Source organism: Poecilia mexicana, unplaced genomic scaffold, assembly GCF_051168715.1.
Source record: "Poecilia mexicana isolate PSO_F unplaced genomic scaffold, ASM5116871v1 scaffold_15, whole genome shotgun sequence".
Taxonomy (NCBI): domain Eukaryota; kingdom Metazoa; phylum Chordata; class Actinopteri; order Cyprinodontiformes; family Poeciliidae; genus Poecilia; species Poecilia mexicana.
In genome coordinates, this window is record NW_028263384.1 from 318,075 (window position 1) to 341,029 (window position 22,955).

Sequence of the window (22,955 nt, forward strand, 5' to 3'; positions counted from 1 at the left end):
AAACCGCAGCAGTTATGAAAGCTGTTCATTAATAAAGAATCAAATCTGTGGATGTTTGAATAGAACAGAAGTTTTGATCCATTTAGTTTTTAATGACGTAACAGTAATTACGTCATACTAATTCATGTTGGCTGATTATGAAGATGTTTACTCCTCTTCATCAGGTTCTGCAAGCTGATTGGTCAGGAGCTCAGCTCTGTCCAGGTGTTGACCAATCACAGGCCTCAGCAAGACTTTATGGTGATTTATTTTTACTATTATTATTATTAATAATAATAATAATAATAATAATAATAATATAGTTTAGCTCAGGGACTAAAGAACCACCTGAAACTGTTTTAAATGTTTGACTCAAATTTGAATCATATTTATCTGTAATAATAAAATATTTCTCTGTTTCCTGGATGCTGAGAGTCATCAGGCCTTCATGTGAATATGAACGAATATTCTCTGATATTAATTAATATTAATGAATGTTAATTGATATTTATTGATATTAATGATTAATCAATGTCAGGGTTCAAAATAACTAGTTACTTTTACTACAGTTTGTACTTTCTTCCTTTTTTAAAATCAAATCGGATCTTTTTGTTTTGATTAAAGAATTTTATTTATTTACATATGAAATAATATCTGATAAAAATAAATACAAACTGAGAACCGAAGGAACAGTGAGGAAGACTACTGAGGAAGACTCACATCTGCATCAAACTCAGTTATGAAATATTCTGAATAATATTTAACAAATTTTATTCAGAATAAAATTCTCCTACTGAGAGGAGGCGGACATGATGAAGATGATGAAGATGATGAAGATGAGACCTGCCGGATCTGAACCAGAAGGTTTCAGTTAAAATATGACAAATATTCATCCCAGATGTTTTATTTATTAAATAGTTTCTTTATTTAGTTTCACAGCAAAATGTCAAATAAACGTCATGAGGACATTTTTTACTTTTATCAAAGGAAATCTTAAAGTCGCAGCTTCATTAGAATTTAAATCAAACTTAGTTGAAATAATCCTACTTTTTACTTTTTACTAAATATGAAAGAATATTCACTAAACAGGTGGGGGAGGGGCACATGTTATCCTGTCCTGATTGATTATCACTTATTGATCATAGAACTCTGGCCAGTTTACTCAGCTGTCCAGATATTCCTCCGCTTGGCCTGAACTACTTTGTCTCCTGCGCTGCGCGGCCCCGAGGCTGATGAGTTCATTATGTGCAGCTGTGCGCGCGCTCCCGACACCCTGAGTGCACGGAGAGGAGACAGATGCGCGCGATGGTGAGCCAGCAGTTTTCTTTTATTGATTTTTGCGCTCATTGATTATTGAAGATGATGATGGTGATGAAAATGATGAAGAAGAGCGGAAAAGATCCGCAAACATAGAGCCGACGGTGCAGGGAACGTTCTCTGAAGCTTCATGAACGTTCCTAGAACCTCCAGCATGAGACACGGAAGGATCCGGACAAATGTCTCCTGTTCCTTGTTCCGCCCCATTCATGGATTCATGAATTCATGGATCCATGAATTCATGAATTCATGGATTCATGAATTCATGGATCCATGAATTCATGAATTCATGGATTCATGAATTCATGGATTCATGGATTCATGGCTCTGTCTGCTAGGCCCGTTCTGACTTTCCTGGATCAGTTGTCGTTACTCAGCTCTCTCGCGCCCCCTGCTGTCTCCAGCCCGACATCACAGCTGAACTCGCTGTGACGTTGCTGTGGGAACGCCACCAGGTTCCCCGGTTCGGTTCTTCAAAATTTACATCTTTTGTGGCATCAGAGAATCGGAACCTAGAAGGAACTAACATCCAGAATCTGATCAATAACTGGTGGATCAGAAAAGTCTGGTCAACAGTAGATTTCAGTGAAACGGCAGCAGAGCTGCTGCTGTTTGGTCAGACGGCGCCCCCTGCTGGCGTCGGTAGATCCGTGCTTTACATGTTTGTGTTTTTATGTCCTGATATTCAGGCTTTGGGTTTTCTGTGTGAAATCAACTCTGAATGAGTTAATCTAGTCTGTTCAGGATTAAACCAGATTAAGCCTCTGAGTCTAAATGAATGAATCTGGATTAAATCTGAATTTAATTATTCAGATTAAATCTGAATAATTTGTTTCTGTCCCAGTTTGAGCTTCAGGTGAACGACTGTCTGCTTCGTGGAGACTCGTCCCGACTCGTTTCTCTGCTTCACTATGAAGGACTGACCAGCTCCACCCTCACCAGGCTGCACCTCCTGGTTACCAAGGTAACGGCAGACTCTCTGGGAGGAGTAACTGCAGGGGGCGGGGCCTGCGCAAACCTGCCAACTCCATATGCTCCAAAATTTGACAGTGATGGGGTGGGACCATGTTGGGGGAGGGTCCTGCGGCAGTGTTGGGTCGTTTCTGCATCAGGTCAACTCATCAACAAAGAGTCCATCCTCTGTTTGTGCAGAACCTTCAGTCCGGTCCAGAGTTCTGTTCAGAGAACTCATCCACACCGGTCTTTCCCAGATCATTCTGAAGCTCTGGGAGTTTTGTTCTATAATGACCACCTCCTCAACCATCCCAGGACTGTGAGCTTTGGAGTCTGAGGAACCGATCCTGGTCTCGTAACAGTGGTTCTGGGAAGGCCTGCAGCAGTGTTTCTCAGGTCCAGTCCTTGGCCTCCTGCCCTGCATGTTTTAGGTGTTTCCCTTCTGCCACACCTGGATTGAATCTGTGGTGGTTAACAGCCTGCAGGACTTGATGGCTGCAGACGAGGTCATGCAATCATTTGACTGCTGTTCTGGAATAGAGGCTCATCTAAAACATGCAGAGCAGGACTGAGGACTGGAACTGAGAAGCTCTGGCCTGCAGGGAGCCAGGTGGCGCTACGTAAAGCAACATAGAGCTAGGTGCCACTAGGTGGCACCTTGGTTAGCTTCAGGGTTCAGCGATGGGCTGCGTTACTGCTCAGCGATGCCGATTGTGTTTCAGGAGCTGCGCAGCAGCGCGTTCTGCAGGGTTCTGGTTGTGTTGAAATCTGTATCGATTCTGTCGGAGAACAAGGAAGACCTGGAGACTCTGGTCAACCTCGGCCTGACTGCTAAGGTAATGATCAGCGATTTGATTGGTCAGTCGTCTTCTGTGCTGCTCTCATCTTTCTGTTGTTGCTCAGGTGATGTCATGGTTCGAAGCTGTTCACGACCTGCTGACCTCCGACCTCCAGGAAGGCTCCACCACACTGATGGCCCTCATAGAGGAGTTCTTTGACTACTTCCTGGTGAGCAGCATGCTGGGAAGTGATGTTTGGAGTTGTTGGAGCTGTCATGTTGGTCTCAGGTGAGCTCAGTGTCAGTTTTTGCTACTCACCTTTCACAGCTGAAGCGTAATCTGCTCAGCTGTCCTGGATCACCTGATAGACAGACATCATCAGGTCTCTAACTGTTCATAATGCTGTGGCCCGTGAGCACTCATTGGTCCAGCTGACCCAGGAGATATCCACCTGCAAATAGGCCTTGTGATACAGAGAGGAAGATATTTGTATTGGTTTCAGTAGCCGCATCCCTTCTAAATCCCTCCTGAATCTCCCATGAGTTCCCCTGAACGCCTCCTGGCAGCAGGTCTCGAGTGAACATCTGGACTGAGTTCCAGCGTTCACTGATTCCAGAACTCCTCCCTGCATCCAGTGCATCTCTGACCAGTGAGACCACCGCTGAGGGAGAACCAGCGGTGGTCTCACTGGTCTGGAACCACCGCCGAGTTTTACCTCAGGAACATACCTGCTCATCCAGGACAGAGAGGATTTAAAACCAGTTCATCATCATCAAACAGCTGAAACCTTTTTATGCAGATAAATTATTTTATTTCCTGATTGTAGCAACAATCATTCAATGGTTACATGATGATCAATAGCATGAGGGTGGAGGTTCAGAGTACTTCATGTGTTGGTCCATTGGTTCACTCTGTCACATTTATGCTCCCAACACACCAGCTAAATTCCACGATCCCTCCAAACCCACATTGGACCCTGTCAGATTTTCAGCCCTTCAACTGCTTCATGTGGACCTGAGGCAGGTGGTTCTGATGGGGAACCAACTGGGTTGAATCACTGGCTTTTAGAACACAAAGCGAAAGTTTTATATAACAGATTAAATTGTTCCGGTTTTAAAACCTTTGGGTTGATCAGTACTCAAAGTAACGTTCTGGTCTTATTGGTCTGCATAAACCAAACTCCTACTTTATTGATCCTCTCTGAGGATCCATGAAGGTTCTCTCAGACTTTAGTCAAATTGAATAAAAATGCCATGTCATAAAAAAGAAGTCCACCTTGAGTTGGACTAGGTCCAAAGTTTCAAATACCTTCAAGATACCCAACACTGTCTCGTTATGTGGGTTAAATAAACTTGTTGGGCATTGCCTACAGCAGCAGAAGTAACTCAGCAGATCCAGACCCAACACAGATTCCAGCGTGTAGCGGTTGGGTGAAAGCAGCCTGGACTCGGTGCAGGAGGGTCATGGTTGAAGAGATGCTGTAGAAGGACAGAACTCCTGCCTCATGATCCAGATACACGCCTATCCTAGAACATGGAGGTCCTGGGAGGTCAAGGCTTCTACCATCGTGGATATATTTATTATTGTGACAATATAAGGCCCACAACATCTTATTATCTCCAAATCCACTGGTTTCTCCTGCTCTAATGATGTGTTTGAATGCCACTGCTACAGAGACGATCCCACTCCACTCCACCTCCCAGTAACAGCGTCCAGTCAGACCTTCTCTGCTCAGAACCTGAAACCGGTCTGTGAATCTCTCCGGATGATTCGGGTACGACTGCTTTTTCTTTCCTCGTGTCACTCTCATGTTCTGTCCAGACAGAACCAACATTTTATGAGCTGTGTTGGGATCCAAGATGAGCCGACATGCATACGGTAAAAACTCTGTTCTCGTCTTGGGCTCTCCTGGTGTGTGATTCGGTGCTGCTGGTGGTAAAACCTTGAACTTGTCCAGTGATGGGTAACCTAGTGGTGGTGTAAATGTGTTCTCGCCTTTTGTCAGGTCTGATGACGAACCTTTAGATTGATCTGGTGTTGGGTACGTTGGTGAGGAAACCTTGGAGTGATTCTGTGGGGAACCTCTTGGTGGAGACACCTTGGACTCAGTCAGTGCAGGGACAGCTGCTGCTTGTGAAGTCTTGGACTCACTTGATGATATGTAAATTGGTGCTGATGGTGCAATACTTGATGTTGGGTAAACTGCTGGAGATAAAACTGTGGACTTATCTAACGTTGGATACATTGGTGATGAAACCTTGGGGCCCTTCTGCAGGTGACCTCCTGGTGTTGGGTATGTTGGTTTTAACATCTTGGGATCCCTAGAAGATGTGTGAAATTGTGCCGTTGGTATAATGTTGGAGTAAGCTGAAGGTATGAGGACCTTATCATCAAATGATTTCAGGCGTCTTGGTGGTATTGGTGCAATCTTAGACTTGGCGAGGGGTGGAAGAGCTGCTGGTGCTGAATCCTTGGGCCTCTCTGGTTTTGGGTGAATTTCTGGTGGTAACTCCAAGGAACCGACTTTGGAGAGTATGGCTTGTGGTGATGGTGGGATCCCATGGTGAGCCGGTGCCTGTGGAAGGTTTGCTGTAGTCATGGTGATCCTGGTCCATTCCTGCCTCAGGGTGTCCTGAAGTTTCTGAATTAGCTCAGTGACAGCATATGCTATCTGATTAAAGTAGTTTGGAGACTGAATATTGATGTCTGAGTTTGTAGATGGGCCCAGTGATATCAGAGAGGGGTACCTTCGTAGGAATTGGATGTGGTCCTCGGTGTGTGACAGCTTCTCCAGCTCATGATCTCTCCTGGTCAGCTCTGAGATTTCCTGCTGGACTCTCTGCTGAAGTTCTTCAACCCGCCTCATTTCGGCTTCCTGCTGGGATCCGATCAGCTGTTGGACGTCGCAGCTTCTCTGGGCCAGGGGCTGCAGCAACTGGTTGAACATTGCCTGGATGTTCTCCACCGTGTCTCTGGCAGAGTTGGTGATGGCGTCGCCCTCCTTCTGAAGCAGCTTCAGGGCCTCCTCTCGGTCCTGGACTCTCTGCCAAATGTCCTGCCGTCTCGGTCCGAGCTCTTGCTGCCACTCGGTCCTCTCTGCTGCAGCGGAGACGGTGTCATGACCTTTGTGCTTCTCCATAGAGCACAGGAAGCAGATGGTCTGCTGGTCGCTGCGGCAGAAGATCTCCTTCATTTTATTGTGCAGGGAGCAGATGTTCTCCTGGATGTCTGCAGAGGCTGTAACCAGCTTATGGGTCTTAAAAGCTGGAGAGTCGTAATGAGGCTGGAGATGGAGGTCACAGTAGGAGGCCAGACACTGCAGGCAGGACTTGGTGGCTTTCATCTTCCTCCCAGTACAGAAGTCACAGCTCACATCTCCAGGTCCAACGTACCGATGAAGATGAGGAGCGTCTTGGAGCGTGACCTTCTTTATTTCCTCCACCAGCTCTGCTAACATGGTGTTCTTTCCCACAACTGGCCTGGGTATGAAGACCTCCCTGCACTGGGGGCAGCTGTAGATCGCCTTCTGCTCCTGCCCTTTCCAGTGGTTTTTGATGCACTCGGAGCAGTAGTTGTGTCCACAGGGAATGGTCACTGGATCCTTTAGTAAATCCAGACAGATGGCACACCTCAACATGTCTTCATCCAGTGAAATCCCCCGCTGAGCCATTCTTCCTCCTTCACTCTGAAGAAGTCGGAGCTGCTCTGTGCAGGCAGCCGGATGCTCCCTGATTAGCATGTCAACTCAATTGCATCAGTGAACACCGGAGTGGCAGGGCGGAGCTAGCTGGTCCGACTGCATTCCATGTAGAGGACTGACCTGAGACCAGAGCTGGACTGGTCTCAGGTCTGATTCTGCTCACGTCTTCAATCCAGTTCAGTCAGGCAGTAATGAAAGTAAACATTTACTCTTCTTATAAGCAGAAAACAACAAAGTGGAGCCAGAAACATGGAGAGTGGACCTCAGAACTCTGAAGCAGCTGCACTGACATGATTTCACTCTGAACAGGTTGAGCTTCATTCCAGGAGGATGACGGCTGTTGGTTCAGGCTCCAGCAGTCTAAAATCACCTGAGAACCTGCAGGAACAAGATGGAACCAAATGGGTTGGGTCGGTCTCACTTTACGTCTTGCTTCCATAAACCAATCCAAACCAGAACCAATGGGTTTCTATCAGAACTGTTTCCAGACTCTCAGACTCTCCACCGGGCCGGTGCCACCTGTTGGTGTGGCCTCTGCAGCAGCACTGTGGGTCTCCGGGTCATGGTGGTGACCCAGTCTGATGACGGGTCCAGCAGTATGAGGACATGATGGGGCCTGGTGTCCAGTAAACACATGGTTGATGAGTTCCCATTGATGTTCCCATAAACTGTTCCCTCAGTCATGAAGGTAGAGATTAAACTCTGAGAGGTGGCCTCAGGATGATCCATCTTTAAACACACCATACACCTGCTAAAAAATAATAAAAACAAATAAAATTTTATTTGCATGGCACCTTTCAGCAACAAGGCAGTTCAAAGTGCTTTACATCATAAAATACAAAGTAAGAGAAACGCAGTCAGCGATTGAAACATCACATTTAACCGTCGTTTAAGATCAGATTGTTGATTGCTTCATTTATTATGTCTCAAAAGCAACTTCAACCAGCTGGTGTTTAGTCTAGATCAGAGGTCTGTTAACGGAATATTTTCCGTATTTGACCGGTTATTTTTTTAAACGACAGGAAAATTTAAAGCCCGTCGGTCATTTGACAGGTTCTAATTAACACCCTCATGCGAGGACATGATAGACTTTACACAAAGTTCATCGAAGAGGCAACAAAAATCAATCAATAAAACATCCTTCCTGAATATCATCTCATAGACTCTGAACTAAATGCGTCTTTCTAACCGGGAGCTGACAGCGTGTTGAAGAGTTATGGACCGGAAGCTTTGGAGCGTCTGGTTAGGAAGCTCATTCAAAAACTTTGGTAGAAATGGCGCGTTTAATTTCAGTCTCCATTAATACAGAACAGAGAAAACTAAAGAGAATCCAATGTTGAATCCATTTAGAGTCTAAACAGAGGAGCCTGCAGTTTATCTTTAGAAAATAAATAAAGGTGCAGAAGTTATTAGACAGTAACATGCGCAGTGCGCTGCGGCTGCTCAACCAATGCGGACGTGGCTCCGCTGCTGCAAAAAATTAAACTGAACATCCTGCAGTTTTAACAAATGGAGCTGAAGACGTTACCGTCCTGCACCCAGAAGGAGAGCGGCGCTCAGAAGCGCGGCAGAGTAAGATCTGTCTGTTTCGGGGAAGTGAAACCAGGCAATAAAAAAAAAAATCCTCATATGCCCGGACCGCACAGGGTTAAAACAAAAAAGTTAAATGGATCGGTTTGGACCAGGCAGATCCAACTGGCCGATGAACCAGCGCAGATTTCTCTGCAGATGCGACCAGGAGGAATTTGTGAAGCTGTGCGTTCAGACCACAGCAGGTGAAGTGATGTAATTTAAGTGGAGTCGTTTAATTTCATTTATTATAAGTTACTGGGGCCTCAGTCAGTGGTTTTGTCACTATGGAGGAAAAGGTTGATGCATTTATCTGCTTTATGTGTGACGGGATCTGGATTCACTGTTCAACTGGGTGAATATTTACTAAACCGCATAAAAATGCGGCTAAATAGCCAATGTTAATGTGATGATAATTTGACGGGTAAAAATAGAACATGACTGGTTTTTTAAAAATCCTGTGGGTCAAGATGACGGAGAACAAAAACGTCTAGTGCGACCTCTGGTCTAGATTTAAATGCACTCAGTGTTTCGGCTGTTTTGCAGTTATGGGAAAGTTTATTCCAGATTTGTAATGCATAGAAGCTGAATGCTACAGTGTCACGCCCTCTGAGGCCACGCCTCAGTCATGTTTAGCTAAGAATACTGTTGTTACCTAGGTTACGTTGTTTATTGGTTAATTAATATGAGGGATAAATCTGATCCTCTTTCATTTCTGTGCAGAAGTTGAGCTTGCGTTGATTTCCACAAATATTAGCAGTAAATATTTAGATTATTTATATATATATATATATATATATATATATATATATATATATATAATAATCTAAATATTTATAATATTTAGATGATATATATATATTTAGATTATTATATATATATATTTATAATAATATAGATTATAATATATAATCTCTCTCTCTCTCTCTCTCTCTCTCTCTCATATAAATAAATTCCCTTCTCACCCTCCGCGGGTGGTCTCTTTCATCCTCTGAGCTCGGGTCCTCTACCAGAGGCCTGGGAGCTTCAGGTTCTCCTCCAGTATCTTGGCTGTGCCTAGAACTGCACATTTCTGGACTGAGATGTCTGATGTTGTTCCTGGGATCTGTTTGAGCCACTGCTCCAGTTTGGGGGTGACTGCCCCGAGGGCCCCGATGACCACAGGCACCACTGTGGTCTTCACCTTCCAGGCCTTCTCCAGTTCCTCTCTGAGGCCCTGGTATTTCTCCAGTTTCTCCTTTTTCCTGATGTTGTGGTCACTTGGTATTGCTACATCCACCACAACGGCTTTCCTCTGTTCTTTATCCACCACCACAATGTCCGGTTGGTTCGCCATTACAATCTTGTCTGTCTGGATCTGGAAGTCCCACAGGATCTTAGCTCGGTCATTCTCCACCACCTTTGGGGGTGTTCCCCATTTTGACCTCGGGGCTTCCAGTCCATATTCGGCACAGATGTTCCTGTACACTATGCCCGCCACTTGGTTATGTCGTTCCATGTACGCTTTCCCTGCCAGCATCTTGCACCCTGCTGTTATGTGCTGGACTGTCTCAGAGGCCTCCTTGCACAACCTACACCTTGCGTCTTGTCTGGTGTGGTAGATCTGAGCCTCTATTGCTCTGGTGTTTAGGGCCTGTTCCTGGGCGGCCAGGATGAGGGCCTCCGTGCTGTCCTTGAGTCCAGCTTTCTCCAGCCATTGGTAGGATTTGCTGATATCAGCCACTTCAGTTATTTGTCGGTGGTACATCCCATGTAGGGGCTTGTCCTCCCATGATGGTTCCTCCAGCACCTTGTCCTCTGTTCCCCACTGTCACCCCCCAACTGGAGCAGTGGCTCAAACAGATCCCAGGAACAACATCAGACATCTCAGTCCAGAAATGTGCAGTTCTAGGCACAGCCAAGATACTGCGCAGAACCCTCAAGCTCCCAGGCCTCTGGTAGAGGACCCGAGCTCAGAGGATGAAAGAGACCACCCACGGAGGGTGAGAGGGGAATTTTTTTTTTTTTTTATAGAGAGAGAGAGTGTTAATTTATAACCCATGTTTTCTCCAAGAGAGGTGGGTAGACTGTGTGAGATTATCAACCATTTAGCATAATTAGCTTAGCTACAGACTGTTTGCCTCCATTTCACTAGCATTTAATGAATTAAGGAAAATAATTACCAACATATTCATATATTTAACTTGTACCTTTTACCACTTAACAGATGAGTCAGTCAGCAGCAGCTCTAACCCACGTCCCTCCTGACCTGTTCTCTCCTGAGTGAAATTAAAGCTGCAGTAACTTCTATGTAAATGTTTTTTCACATATTTGTTAAAACTGTCATTATGTTGTGACAGTATGGCATAATTTGTGAAAAGTCTATTTCTTCTGCCTTTTAGGAGAGTTTTAGTGCTGTCAATCACCATCTCATGTGGTGCTGCTCATCCTTCCTCCTCCTCGATTTGTGCCGTGCTGCAGCTAGCCTAGCACAGAGCTGTGCAGATTCAAACTGCGAGTGCTCTGTTTAGTTAGCATAGCTACCAATGACGGCAGATAAATGATTTTCCTGTAACAATAAGTTGTTTCTCCCCCATTAGCACATTTAGCAGTGAGTGAATGAGGCTAATTGACAGCACTAAGACCCTCCTACTGGTTCTGATTGGTTGTTTTTGGTCAGAATGGTGCATTACTTTAACCAGTAATGGTAATTCAGGAAGGAGGTGGAGGAGATTGATTGTTTCCACAGATTATCTGTCTCATAAACTGCTACATCATGACAGCTTTAACAAATATGGAGAAAACATATTTTTTATTAAAGTTATACTGCAGCTTGCATAAATGCAGCTACATAGCATTTTTAGAAGTCTGGATTGCTTTATGTGTATTTTGCTCGTTGCTTTTGACTTTTGCTCATGGGGAGACATTTCAGTATCTAAAACTAGTAGAAAAAAGTTAAGCAACCTACTTGCATACTGGATGTGGACTGTTGGATGTTAAATTCATGAGCAGTAAATATTGTGCTAATTATCAATATTGAACCACAGAAAGCAAGGCAGATGCAGCCTTTAAAATTGTGACGCTTTTTATGGGTCAAGCAGACTCAGAAAATTGTAACAGCAGCTGGTCAGGGGGGCCCAATCTAAATTTTTTGTCAGGGGGCCCATGATTCCTGGTGGCGCCCCTGAGTCGTCAGTTCAACCAGTTTGGCAGGTGAAACTGTAGATTCTGTTAATTTGTTGTTGAGCTGCAGTCGGTGTCGTGGCGCTGACCTGAGGCTGGTAGGATGGATGTTAAAATTGGTAAGGAGAGGACTGCTGCCCCCTGCTGGGGAACTGGGACGGCGCTTTCTGCTCCTGTTTGCACTAGCGGACTCTCAGATCTGATCCTGGAACTGGAAACCTTCCTCTTGGTAGGTTCTGATTGTGACCTGTGGTCCGTTTTGTCTCTCAGCTCCTGGCCCAGGCGTCTCTTCCAGGTCTGGTTGGTTCTGGTTCGTATGTTGGTTCTGCTGCTCAGGTGTGTAACGCTGCTGCCTCCTCTAGCTGCCCAGCTGTCCGTGCTGCTGCTTCACCTGGCTCACCTGGCTCTGGAGGCCGGAGTTCACTTCCCTCTGCGACTGGAGGTAACCATGGTAACCACTAAACCACTGCACATGCTGCTGCCCCCTGCTGGGGAACCATGAAGCCCCTCTCTGGTTTCAGGCCATCAGAACCTTCAACAGCATCCTGGAGTCCCTGAGCCGGCAGCAGAGAAGGCTGATCCAGAACGACCAGAACCAGAACCAGTGAGGCTTCTGCTGGGACACTGTCACTGCAGTTCTCAACTTTAAAGTTCGGTCAGTGAATGGATGCTAAGCTCACCTGTTGGCTCACCTGTCTATGTTTACCTGTAGGACTCAGCTGGCAGCTGCTGTTGTGATGGTTGGAGGTGAGCTTGATTTGTTAAATGTTCTGGACGGTTCTCAGGTAGAGATGAGGACCACCGACCCACGGTCCCTCTGAGTCTGGGTGTGTGAACAGAAACTTTCCTGCAGCTTTCTGGATCCCAGAGGAACCCTGGATCCCAGAGGAACTCTGGATCCCAGAGGAACTCTGGATCCTAGAGGAACCCTGGATCCCAGAGGAATTCTGGATCCCTGGGGAACCCTGGATCCCAGAGGAACTCTGGATCCCAGAGGAACCCTGGATCCCAGAGGAACCCTGGATCCCAGAGGAACCCTGGATCCCAGAGGAATTCTGGATCCCAGAGGAACCCTGGATCACAGAGGAACCCTGGATCACAGAGGAATTCTGGATCCCTGGGGAACTCTGGATCCCAGAGGAACCCTGGATCCCAGAGGAATTCTGGATCCCAGAGGAACTCTGGATCCTAGAGGAACCCTGGATCCCAGAGGAATTCTGGATCCCTGGGGAACTCTGGATCCCAGAGGAACTCTGGATCCCAGAGGAACTCTGGATCCCAGAGGAACCCTGGATCACAGAGGAACCCTGGATCACAGAGGAACTCTGGATCCCAGAGGAACCCTGGATCCCAGAGGAATTCTGGATCCCTGGGGAACCCTGGATCACAGAGGAACTCTGGATCCCAGAGGAATTCTGGATCTCTGGGGAACTTCGGATCAGGATTTGGAAATGTGCAGAAACAGCTTCCATGTTTATAGTTTCCTTATTGTTTCAGACTATGAGTTTCAGGTCAGCCTTTTGGAGGCGCTGTGTCGCCTTACGCCACGCAGAGAGCGTGAGCAGAGAGCCAATCAGTGGTTCGACAGCAGTGACATCAGATCCACCTTCTGTGACATCAGAGATGCTGACTTTGAGGTGGTGAGTTACTCACCTGCTCGGTGTGGACACCTGCTCTACCTGGTTCTGATCTACACGTGTCTGCACCTGCAGGACTGCAGACGCTTCCTGAACTTCGTTAACCGTTACCATGGAGACCAGAGGAGGTGACATCCCATAATTCAGTTCTTCTGGGTGTTTTCATGATTCCTGGTCAGTTTTGGATCTAAGTGAGTTCTAGATGGTTCAGACTAATTCCTGGTGATATTTGGTTCTGTCCGTCAGAGTGTACACCTTGCCCTGCCTGAAGGCCTTCCTCAGCTCCACACAGGTACCAGCGTCAATGGACGCAGAACCAGAACTTTGGGCCCGGCACACAGCACTGCATCATGCTGTCTCTGCAGTTGTTCCGACCCAAAGATGAAAAACTGGACAAGTTCTGGATCGATTTCAACGTGGGTTCAGGATGTGTGAGCTTTTTCATCGATGATCCTCAGGTTGGTTCCTGTTTACCTGCAGGTAGGGATCTACTGCAGCAGAACCTGTGAAGGGATCTACTGGAGCAGAACCCTTCACATGTTCTGCTGTGGCACCATAGGTGTAACTTCCTGAAGGACATGTCCCCACCAGTGGACTAGTGTGGGGTGGACATGTCCCCACCAGTGGACTAGTGTGGACATGTCCCACCAATGGACTAGTGTGGACATGTCCCCACCAATGGACTAGTGTGGGGTGGACATGTCCCCACCAATGGACTGTGTGGACATGTCCCCACCAGTGGACTAGTGTGGGGTGGACATGTCCCCACCAGTGGACTAGTGTGGACATGTCCCACCAATGGACTAGTGTGGACATGTCCCCACCAATGGACTAGTGTGGGGTGGACATGTCCCCACCAATGGACTGTGGACATGTCCCCACCAGTGGACTAGTGTGGACATGTCCCCACCAATGGACTAGTGTGGACATGTCCCCACCAGTGGACTAGTGTGGACATGTCCCCACCAATGGACTAGAGTGGACATGTCCCCACCAATGGACTAGTGTGGACATGTCCCCACCAGTGGACTAGTGTGGACATGTCCCCACCAATGGACTAGAGTGGACATGTCCCCACCAATGGACTAGTGTGGACATGTCCCCACCAATGGACTAGTGTGGACATGTCCCCACCAGTGGACTAGTGTGGACATGTCCCCACCAATGGACTAGAGTGGACATGTCCCCACCAATGGACTGTGTGGACATGTCCCCACCAATGGACTGTGTGGACATGTCCCCACCAGTGGACTAGTGTGGACATGTCCCCACCAATGGACTAGAGTGGACATGTCCCCACCAGTGGACTAGAGTGGACATGTCCCCACCAATGGACTGTGTGGACATGTCCCCACCAGTGGACTAGTGTGGACATGTCCCCACCAATGGACTAGTGTGGACATGTCCCCACCAGTGGACTAGTGTGGACATGTCCCCACCAATGGACTAGAGTGGACATGTCCCCACCAATGGACTGTGTGGACATGTCCCCACCAATGGACTAGAGTGGACATGTCCCCACCAGTGGACTAGAGTGGACATGTCCCCACCAGTGGACTAGTGTGGACATGTCCCCACCAGTGGACTAGAGTGGACATGTCCCCACCAATGGACTAGAGTGGACATGTCCCCACCAATGGACTGTGTGGACATGTCCCCACCAATGGACTAGAGTGGACATGTCCCCACCAGTGGACTAGTGTGGACATGTCCCCACCAGTGGACTAGTGTGGACATGTCCCCACCAGTGGACTAGAGTGGACATGTCCCCACCAGTGGACTAGTGTGGACATGTCCCCACCAATGGACTAGTGTGGACATGTCCCCACCAATGGACTGTGTGGACATGTCCCCACCAGTGGACTAGAGTGGACATGTCCCCACCAGTGGACTAGAGTGGACATGTCCCCACCAGTGGACTAGAGTGGACATGTCCCCACCAATGGACTAGTGTGGACATGTCCCCACCAGTGGACTAGTGTGGACATGTCCCCACCAATGGACTAGAGTGGACATGTCCCCACCAATGGACTGTGTGGACATGTCCCCACCAATGGACTAGAGTGGACATGTCCCCACCAGTGGACTAGTGTGGACATGTCCCCACCAGTGGACTAGTGTGGACATGTCCCCACCAGTGGACTAGAGTGGACATGTCCCCACCAGTGGACTAGTGTGGACATGTCCCCACCAATGGACTAGTGTGGACATGTCCCCACCAATGGACTGTGTGGACATGTCCCCACCAGTGGACTAGTGTGGACATGTCCCCACCAGTGGACTAGAGTGGACATGTCCCCACCAGTGGACTAGTGTGGACATGTCCCCACCAGTGGACTAGTGTGGACATGTCCCCACCAGTGGACTGTGTGGACATGTCCCCACCAGTGGACTAGTGTGGACATGTCCCCACCAGTGGACTAGAGTGGACATGTCCCCACCAATGGGGTTTTGGGAGCATGTTGCGTTTTCTTGTTCAGTACTCGTGTTCACAATGAACCACACTTCTTCTCGTTAGATGGCTGTGTTCGTTTTTTATTGCTAACGTTCAGGTGGTTCAGGTTATTAACTTCTTCTCTAGGTTAGAACAGGGCTGCCTACACACAAGAACTCGCTCTCATTGCCCCCAGTGGATAACAGCAGTCCAACATGCGCATAAGGAGAAAGTGACAGGATACAGAACTTGCAGCTGTACCTTTCAAAGTAAATTAGAAACATGAACACATGACACAAAATAACTCAGACAAGTCAAGATGAGAACATATTCTAACAGAGCTCGTTCAGAACACATTGCTGGGGCCACAAACTAAGTCTGATTATTAGAGAACAGTCACGAGCAGTGCAACAGTCCCCGAGCTCCACAAGGGCATTTTACGGCTCTTTCCAGTGGTAAGTTGCTGTCTATGACAGGTTAATGTGTGATTCGGTTCGGTTCTGGTCCAGTGGGGAGATTCTCCGTATTACGGTCTGGAGCGCAGCAGCTGCGGTTATTTCTCCGCTGATTTGCAGCGACACTCAGCAACGGAGAACCTCGAGGTTCTGGTTGTGATGGACTAAATAATCCCAGATTTTTGATTTTGTCTTATAAATAAATGTTCCAGGCCCACTCATAATGAATTCAATGAATTAAATTCAAACGAAAAATAAAATTCACATCACACCAGCTGATATTATGTAGTTCTGGTGTTTTACACCGTCAGCGCAAACAGCAGCTCAGACTCTGAGCAGCTTCTCTGCTTTTCTCTTTATTCCTTTCAGCTCTTCAGAGAAACGAGCTGCTAGCAGCGCTGCTAATTCACTCCGTTACAAAACTTAACGATCTTGTTCCTTTCGCTTCCCTAATTAAACTCATAATTACGATCCTCTGCACTGAGCAGCTCTCTGACAGCAGACGGTGTGTCCATGAACAAGTTTTACTAAATACTGTATTATAACCGAAAAGAGAGATGCAACTTCTATTATGAATATGGACTAGCAAAATAAACTAGAAATTACAATGAAATACTGCTACTTCCGGTGGGTGCCGGAAGTAAGACCCATAATCGTTTCCCCAGTAAGCCATAGTAAGCAGGAATAAGGTGAATGTTGGGGGAGGAGTTATTACAATTCTAAGGGCCCTTTACGACAGGGGGCCCTCCACAAAAACATAAAAAATAAAAAATTGGGGACCTGTCAGTTACTGTTATTGTGTTTTTTAAAATTGTTTTTAGCAGTAAAAATTAAATGTTATCCCTCCCAGACCAAAAAGCACACATCTATATTTACATTGAACTCCCCCTGGATCTGCGTTAAATGGTTCGTTCCTGCTTGGCCGTGATGATTTGAGCAGCTCAGTACAAGACAAGAACGACTGTGGCGGTTACTATGCTGCCTAGAAAAACAATGAAGTCAAGTTTTCAAGACGGAGATAAGAGAGAGAAAAAGACAAGAGTGTGAATTTTTAACAGTTTTTCTCCGAGAGGTGAGTAGACAGTGAGATTATCAACTATTTAGCATAGTTAGCTTAGCTACAGACTACTGTTCGCCTCCATAGCGTTTAATGAATTAAGAAAAAGAAATACCAAGATATTCATATATTTAACTCTTCCCTGTACCTTTTACCACACATTGACAACAGATGAGTCAGTCAGCAGCAGCTCTAACCACATACCAGCATAAACCCTTTTCCTCCCCCGTCCCAGTGAAAAAACTGAGCAACACTGTGTTCAATAACAAGCTAGTTCATTCCAGAGAATCCATAGGGATTTCTCTGTGTCCTTGCTTTTTTTTTTTTTACAATTACACAACAAAAACAATGTATTTGTTGCTGACAGAAAGTCAAACAATCTTTATAAAATAATTGTAATGGATAGTGAACCATTTAAATTAAGTTATCTAAATTATTCAAATTTGTAGATTATTTATTGTAAATTATTTAAAGGATGTTGCAGGTTGTTTAATGATATTTGTCTGTTTTGATTACCACTATTGGTGGTTTGTGTTTAATTGTATTTGCACTTTAAGTTTTTGTTGTTTTTTTGTACCTCGCGGGCTGCCGTAGCTAAATGAGGGCAGGCCCTATAAAAGCTGGGAAATCACTGTATCAATGAATAACTTCAACAAACTGTCGGATGTGCTTGGCACTGTTAACGTTTAGCGTTCCCCGGTGAAAGCAGCGAGGTACGTTTTATTTTGTTGTTTGTGTTGTAAGTTTATGTTTATATTCTAATATTTGTATCTGTTTAGTTTTCACGGTGACTATGGTGACTGAGATGGGCGTGGTGACTGATGATCCACATCAAAGATAATAAACAAACCTTAAAATCACCCGTCGAGACTACGCAAAATTAATTCACGTGCTGGGGAGCTGCTACAATAATAATAAAAAAAACAGCCTCCTGTCTGGACTGCAGCCAGTCCACACAGTTTTACTTTGGCTTACATTTAAATTACAGATATCTGTTGCCACGTCCCTCCTGACCTGTCCTCTCCTAAGTGAGATTAAACCTGCAGTGGGTAACTTTTATAAAAAATATTTTTTCACATATTTGTTGAAACTGTCATTGTGTTGTGACATTGTGGCATGAGAGATGATTTGTGAAAAATTTTTCCTCTGCCTTCTCCCAGTGCTAGAAACAACCAATCAAAGGTAGGAGGCGGGTTTTAGTGCTGTCAATCACCATCTCATGTGGTGCTGCTCATCCTTCCTCCCCTTCCATTTGTGCCGTGCTGCAGCTAGCATAGCGCAGAGCTGTGCAGATTCAAACTGTGAGTGCTGTTTAGTTAGCATAGCTACCAGTGACGGCAGATAAACAGTTTCCTGTAATAAGTTGTTTCTCCATCATTAGAACATTTAGCAGTTAGTGAATGAGGATGATTAACAGCACTAAAACCCTCCTCCTGGTTCTGATTGGTTGTTTTTGGTCAGAATGGCACATTACGTTAGCTAACAATAGTAGTTCAGGGAGGAGGTGGAGGAGATTGTTTCCACAGATTATCTGTCTCATAGCAAACCGTCATAACATGGTGACAACTTTAACAAATTATGGAGATAGACTCAAGAAACTGTAACAGTAGTTGCACAGGAGGGATCCAATTAAATTTTTCATCATGGGGCCCAAGATTCCTGGCAGCGGCCCTGATTAGATTACTTCTGTTTTAACATATTTATATTTCATAGTGTGTTTAGTAGCTGCTAAAATATTATTTTCAAAAGGTAATATTAATCTGACAAGCCTTATCAGGATATCCTGATTTATTGAGATAGACTGTCTGGTGTTCACATAGAAGTTTTGGATTTATTCTTAGCACTAGAAAAGGCCTTCCAGTGACTGGGTGCATCAGCCGCCCGCTTCTCCTCATCCCACCATCTTGCAACACAAAGTTACACTCTTCTGTGGCACTAAAGGAAACCATGCACACGTCTTATTGCAGCTCAAACCATCCAGAGGGATTTCTTTGGTTCTGGTTCTGTGCTGGCCCTACAGGATCCATTGGTTCCTCTGATGGGGAACACTAATGAAATGTGGAAGGTCTTTAGGATTCTCCTTGGTGGTAGTTGAAACAATCTGATGTTCTGGTCTGGGTTCTGTTTGTTCTGCAGAGTTTCCTCTGGGGGTCCATCCACCTGCAGATGGAGGACGTGGATTATTACAGTCTGAAGTTCAAACAGAACGGTAAGAAGATGGAAGACCTCCAGAACATCTGGACAATGAGGCAGAAACTTAGGGTTCCTGAAGTTCTTTATAAAGCTTAATGTTGATTGGAGGAGTAGCGACAGTGTTGTTGTAGCACAGAACGGCCTGGTGGGGGCGGTATTGTGTCTGCAGTAACACCATGGTGGTGAAGTCAGCTTCCAGCTCCTGGTTTCCATCAGTGACATCAGCTCAGATGATGATGATGTTTCTGTGGCTTTCCTCACTCATGAAGATCCCAGAACTAGAACCGGTAGATCAGAGCCACCAGATGTTTTACATCTTTGTTTTAATGAGACTCAGTTTGTGTTTTTTCCCCATCATGCTCCTGGGCAGAGACGGTCCTCTGCGTCAGGCTGACCAATCCCATCATGCACCTGAACACCAGAAGTCACGTGGTGGAGCTGACCTTTGACCCTGAACACCAGCAAGAGCTGGAGGAGGCCGCAGGGAGAGTCTTCAATGTACCTGTTGCTCCACCTGCATGTTGGAACAGCGCCTCCTGCTGGTCACTGCTTCCGGTGTCTGAGCCGTGAGGCGAAGCTTCATCTGAGTAACTGTTGGTGTTTTCAGAAACAGGCAAGTCCATCCGGCGCCGGAGGAGCGGTCCGGACCTCGCCCTCCTCAGACACGGCTCGGTCCTACACCCGCAAGAAGCCGCCAAGCAAGAGTCAGCTGAAGAGTGAGTCAAGTTCTGCTCAGAACCTCCACCCAGATGACCGCCTGACCACCCGACATCCACAGCACCACCATGTTTACTGCCGGTCCTGGACCTGAACTGTCCACGGCTTTATGAACTCATTGTTTAGATGAGAACGAACCATCACATGACCTGGAATGAACCAATCAGAAGGATTCCAACAGCTCTGTCTCTCCCCAGTTCTACCGCTGTCGTCTCCGAGCAGCGAGGATGAGTCCACCTCACTGAAGGTAACCCCGACACCGAGCGACCGACCCAATGACCGACCAAGCTAACAACTAACCGACTTACTTGTTTATCTGGTTCTAACTCTGAGGTTTTGTTTTTCAGCCTACGGCTTCAAACCGAGCTGAAGTTCTGTTTGACCAGTTCGTACACTCCACTCCTGAGTTCAGCGGTGAGTCAATGGTCAGAGTAACCCGGCGGTGACCGGTCTTTTGGTCCATCAGAGAGAATCTCTCAGGTTTCTGGTTCAGCTGCTTTCCAGCCACCGTTGGATCCGCCTGATGGAACCAAGGGTTCAGAAACTCACCTGTCTAACCTAGAGGAGCCCCCATCAGGTGATCGGCAGGGGGCGGAGCTTCAGATGACGCAGCACCTGACAGAGGGACTTGAAGAAGGAAGCAGCTCTCCCTCTAACAAGGTTCATTTCCTGTTTCTGACTGGAGTCAAACGTGAGAAGTTTTTCATGTTTACCTGTTTTTTGTTCTTCTGCAGGAAAACTTGAGGAAAAGAGAAGCTTCAGATTCAGGTCTCACCTGTTCATTTACCTGGATGATGGCTGCACCAATAAAATATGTTAAAATGAATGATGGTCTCTGTTAGATGCTAGGCTCCAGTTTGACCTGGCTCTGTCCAGAATAACCAACACTCTGAACCACAGGCTACCTGTCAGACCAGGCTGAGGGCGTCGCCCCCTCCAAGAGAAAGGCGGAGCCTCTGCAGGACTGGGCGGAGTCTGAGTTGCCAATGAAAGGTAGTTTAATGTTTAGTTCAGTTTGTTTAATGTTTCTGATGCTCACCTGGCTGCCCAGCAGAGGGGGTGGAGCTAGCTGCAGAGGAGGCTCTTCAGAGTGAGGGGCCGAAGCAGAAGGCGGAGCCAGAGTCACACCTGACATCCGACATCACTGCTGCGTTCAAGTCCTTCAAAGCCCAGCTGGAGCAGCGCTTCACTGTCTGTAGCCACACTTGCTCTCCATCAGTGGCTCTGCTGCTCATCAATAATCAATAATTAACATGGCTGATTGACTCCATGATCTCAGGGCTGCTGGCAGGAGGTCCAAGCTGAGGTTCTCAGGTCCCTGAGGGACTGTCAGCAGCATGCGTCCTCACTGCTCACAGCTGTCCACCAGCACAGGTAAGTCTGACGCCACACCTGCCTCCACAAACACCACAAGCTCCGCCCACCTCCACAAACCTCCCCATCATCATGGACATGTTGTTGATGTTAGTGTTAGTGATGTTAGTCGTTCAGAGCACCGGAGAGCAAAGCAGCAGATTTCTCTGCGAGGACTTTCACGGACTGCAGCGGGTCTACTCAGCAGGTCGTGAACTCCTCTCCACACAATCAGCCGCTCAGTAGCATCAAGGTGGAAGGACCTTGGAGAACACAGGCTCCGTCCCCCGAAAGAACCTTAAACGTGTGTTTCTTTTAAGTTGCTGTAGCACTGTGGTGTAAGGTACTTTTTTAGGACTACTAATATAAAAGTAGCTGTTTTTAATCAATTCACTGACTTCTTTTTCTCTCTTGCTCTCGATGAAGGCGGATGCTTTTTCCCTCTGCTCCCTTCCTGCCCATTCCTGCCCTGCTTGCTCTGTTTTGTGCTGCCTTTTTCTCTTTTTCTATATTTTTGGAGCCTTTCTTTGCACATCCTCCGAATCTACAAATTATGGATCTGGTCAACCGATCTCTCAATGCAATTGATCACATTTCAGACGAGAAGTCTGGGCACAGGAGAGCCTCTTGTCCTGCGGAGACACACCTGGTGGGATTCACCCTGGATTTATTCATGATAACAGGATTTCTGCTGTTTGGAGCTTGTGGATTCCTGGATTATTGACAAATTTGTGACGGACTTGGCCGAACTGGCGAACACTCAGACTGTTGGTGTGAGTTTTAGTTAGTGGATGGAGTCGATCTTGGAGAAGTTTGGTTCAGTGGAACGACCAAACTAATTTGGATGATTGGGAACTGAGACGTATCGGAGAGACTTTAGGGAAGATTGAAATTTATAATCTTCCCGACCTAAGACGTTCTGTTTCTGAATTGGTTTTCCCCGTGTGGCCTTGGAAGGGCTGCATATTTCTAATCTCCTTGAAGATATGTAAACGTAACGCTCCTTCCCTCCTCACCCCCTCCTGTATCCATGCAGCTGTGGAGCTGAGCGCTCCCAAGGACATTCCTTGATAACAACATCCTATTGGACTTCTGAGGCTGAGCAACGTGGTTTCATGGCCCTGTGATGTAACCGCCTTCACTCATGTCTTTGTTTTGTCTGAATGTTGCCATTTGCCCTAATGTGTCTTTTCCTCTTTTTATTTTATTTTGTTAGAAACTGTGAAGTTCTCACTATTTCGATGCAGAGACCAGAAGTCCAGAGACTCTTTTGGATCGAGCCTTCTTTCTTAGACTCCTGTTCTCCCAACCCAGAAAAGGAATTAGACCAGAGGGTACTGAGGAACCCTGAACAGGATCACCGAGTTTACATACTTTAGATCAACATTAGAGTTTTTTTCTTCTTTTGCTCTTTCCTTTGGTTTATTTTGTTTGTATTTCCTTTTAATTCCTGTAAAGCACTTTGTGTTGCCTTGTTGCTGAAAATGTGCTGTATAAATAAAATGACCTTTTGTGTGTTCAGGTTGTCGTTGCTGCAGCGGTTTGAAAGCAGTGTAACGGATCATCTGAAGCAACTGGAAGAGAACTCCATCAGTCTGAACTCCTTGGATTCTGAGATTCTGGTATGAGACAGGTTGCTGGTTCTGAAC

General features: G+C 46.5%; 2 protein-coding genes across 2 annotated transcripts in view; one reads left to right on the plus strand and one right to left on the minus strand.

Annotated features, from left to right (window-relative positions):
- sycp2l (synaptonemal complex protein 2-like) overlaps nucleotides 1-22,955 on the plus strand; it is a 23,800-nt gene continuing 845 nt past the window's right edge. The window contains exons 1-23 of the mRNA XM_088013328.1: nucleotides 1-1,287; nucleotides 2,141-2,260; nucleotides 2,973-3,086; nucleotides 3,154-3,258; nucleotides 11,731-11,755; nucleotides 11,823-11,902; nucleotides 11,982-12,064; nucleotides 12,173-12,207; nucleotides 12,958-13,100; nucleotides 13,173-13,225; nucleotides 13,344-13,389; nucleotides 13,463-13,555; nucleotides 19,180-19,252; nucleotides 19,607-19,734; nucleotides 19,844-19,952; nucleotides 20,151-20,200; nucleotides 20,301-20,367; nucleotides 20,447-20,613; nucleotides 20,688-20,721; nucleotides 20,854-20,946; nucleotides 21,008-21,144; nucleotides 21,233-21,327; nucleotides 22,829-22,928. Coding sequence (XP_087869454.1) covers nucleotides 1,276-1,287; nucleotides 2,141-2,260; nucleotides 2,973-3,086; nucleotides 3,154-3,258; nucleotides 11,731-11,755; nucleotides 11,823-11,902; nucleotides 11,982-12,064; nucleotides 12,173-12,207; nucleotides 12,958-13,100; nucleotides 13,173-13,225; nucleotides 13,344-13,389; nucleotides 13,463-13,555; nucleotides 19,180-19,252; nucleotides 19,607-19,734; nucleotides 19,844-19,952; nucleotides 20,151-20,200; nucleotides 20,301-20,367; nucleotides 20,447-20,613; nucleotides 20,688-20,721; nucleotides 20,854-20,946; nucleotides 21,008-21,144; nucleotides 21,233-21,327; nucleotides 22,829-22,928 — 1,962 coding nt within the window. The 5' untranslated portion in view covers nucleotides 1-1,275. The remainder of the gene's footprint in view (nucleotides 1,288-2,140; nucleotides 2,261-2,972; nucleotides 3,087-3,153; nucleotides 3,259-11,730; nucleotides 11,756-11,822; nucleotides 11,903-11,981; nucleotides 12,065-12,172; nucleotides 12,208-12,957; nucleotides 13,101-13,172; nucleotides 13,226-13,343; nucleotides 13,390-13,462; nucleotides 13,556-19,179; nucleotides 19,253-19,606; nucleotides 19,735-19,843; nucleotides 19,953-20,150; nucleotides 20,201-20,300; nucleotides 20,368-20,446; nucleotides 20,614-20,687; nucleotides 20,722-20,853; nucleotides 20,947-21,007; nucleotides 21,145-21,232; nucleotides 21,328-22,828; nucleotides 22,929-22,955) is intronic.
- LOC106932715 (E3 ubiquitin/ISG15 ligase TRIM25-like) lies at nucleotides 3,818-7,046 on the minus strand. The gene has a single exon (XM_015011549.2). The coding sequence runs from the start codon at nucleotides 6,766-6,768 to the stop codon at nucleotides 4,396-4,398; it is 2,373 nt and encodes a 790-aa protein (XP_014867035.2). The 5' UTR covers nucleotides 6,769-7,046; the 3' UTR covers nucleotides 3,818-4,395.

Bases quoted from the DNA above. Each gene is read 5' to 3' on its own strand.
- LOC106932715 (XM_015011549.2), bottom strand. From the start codon at position 6,768: ATGCTAATCAGGGAGCATCCGGCTGCCTGCACAGAGCAGCTCCGACTT.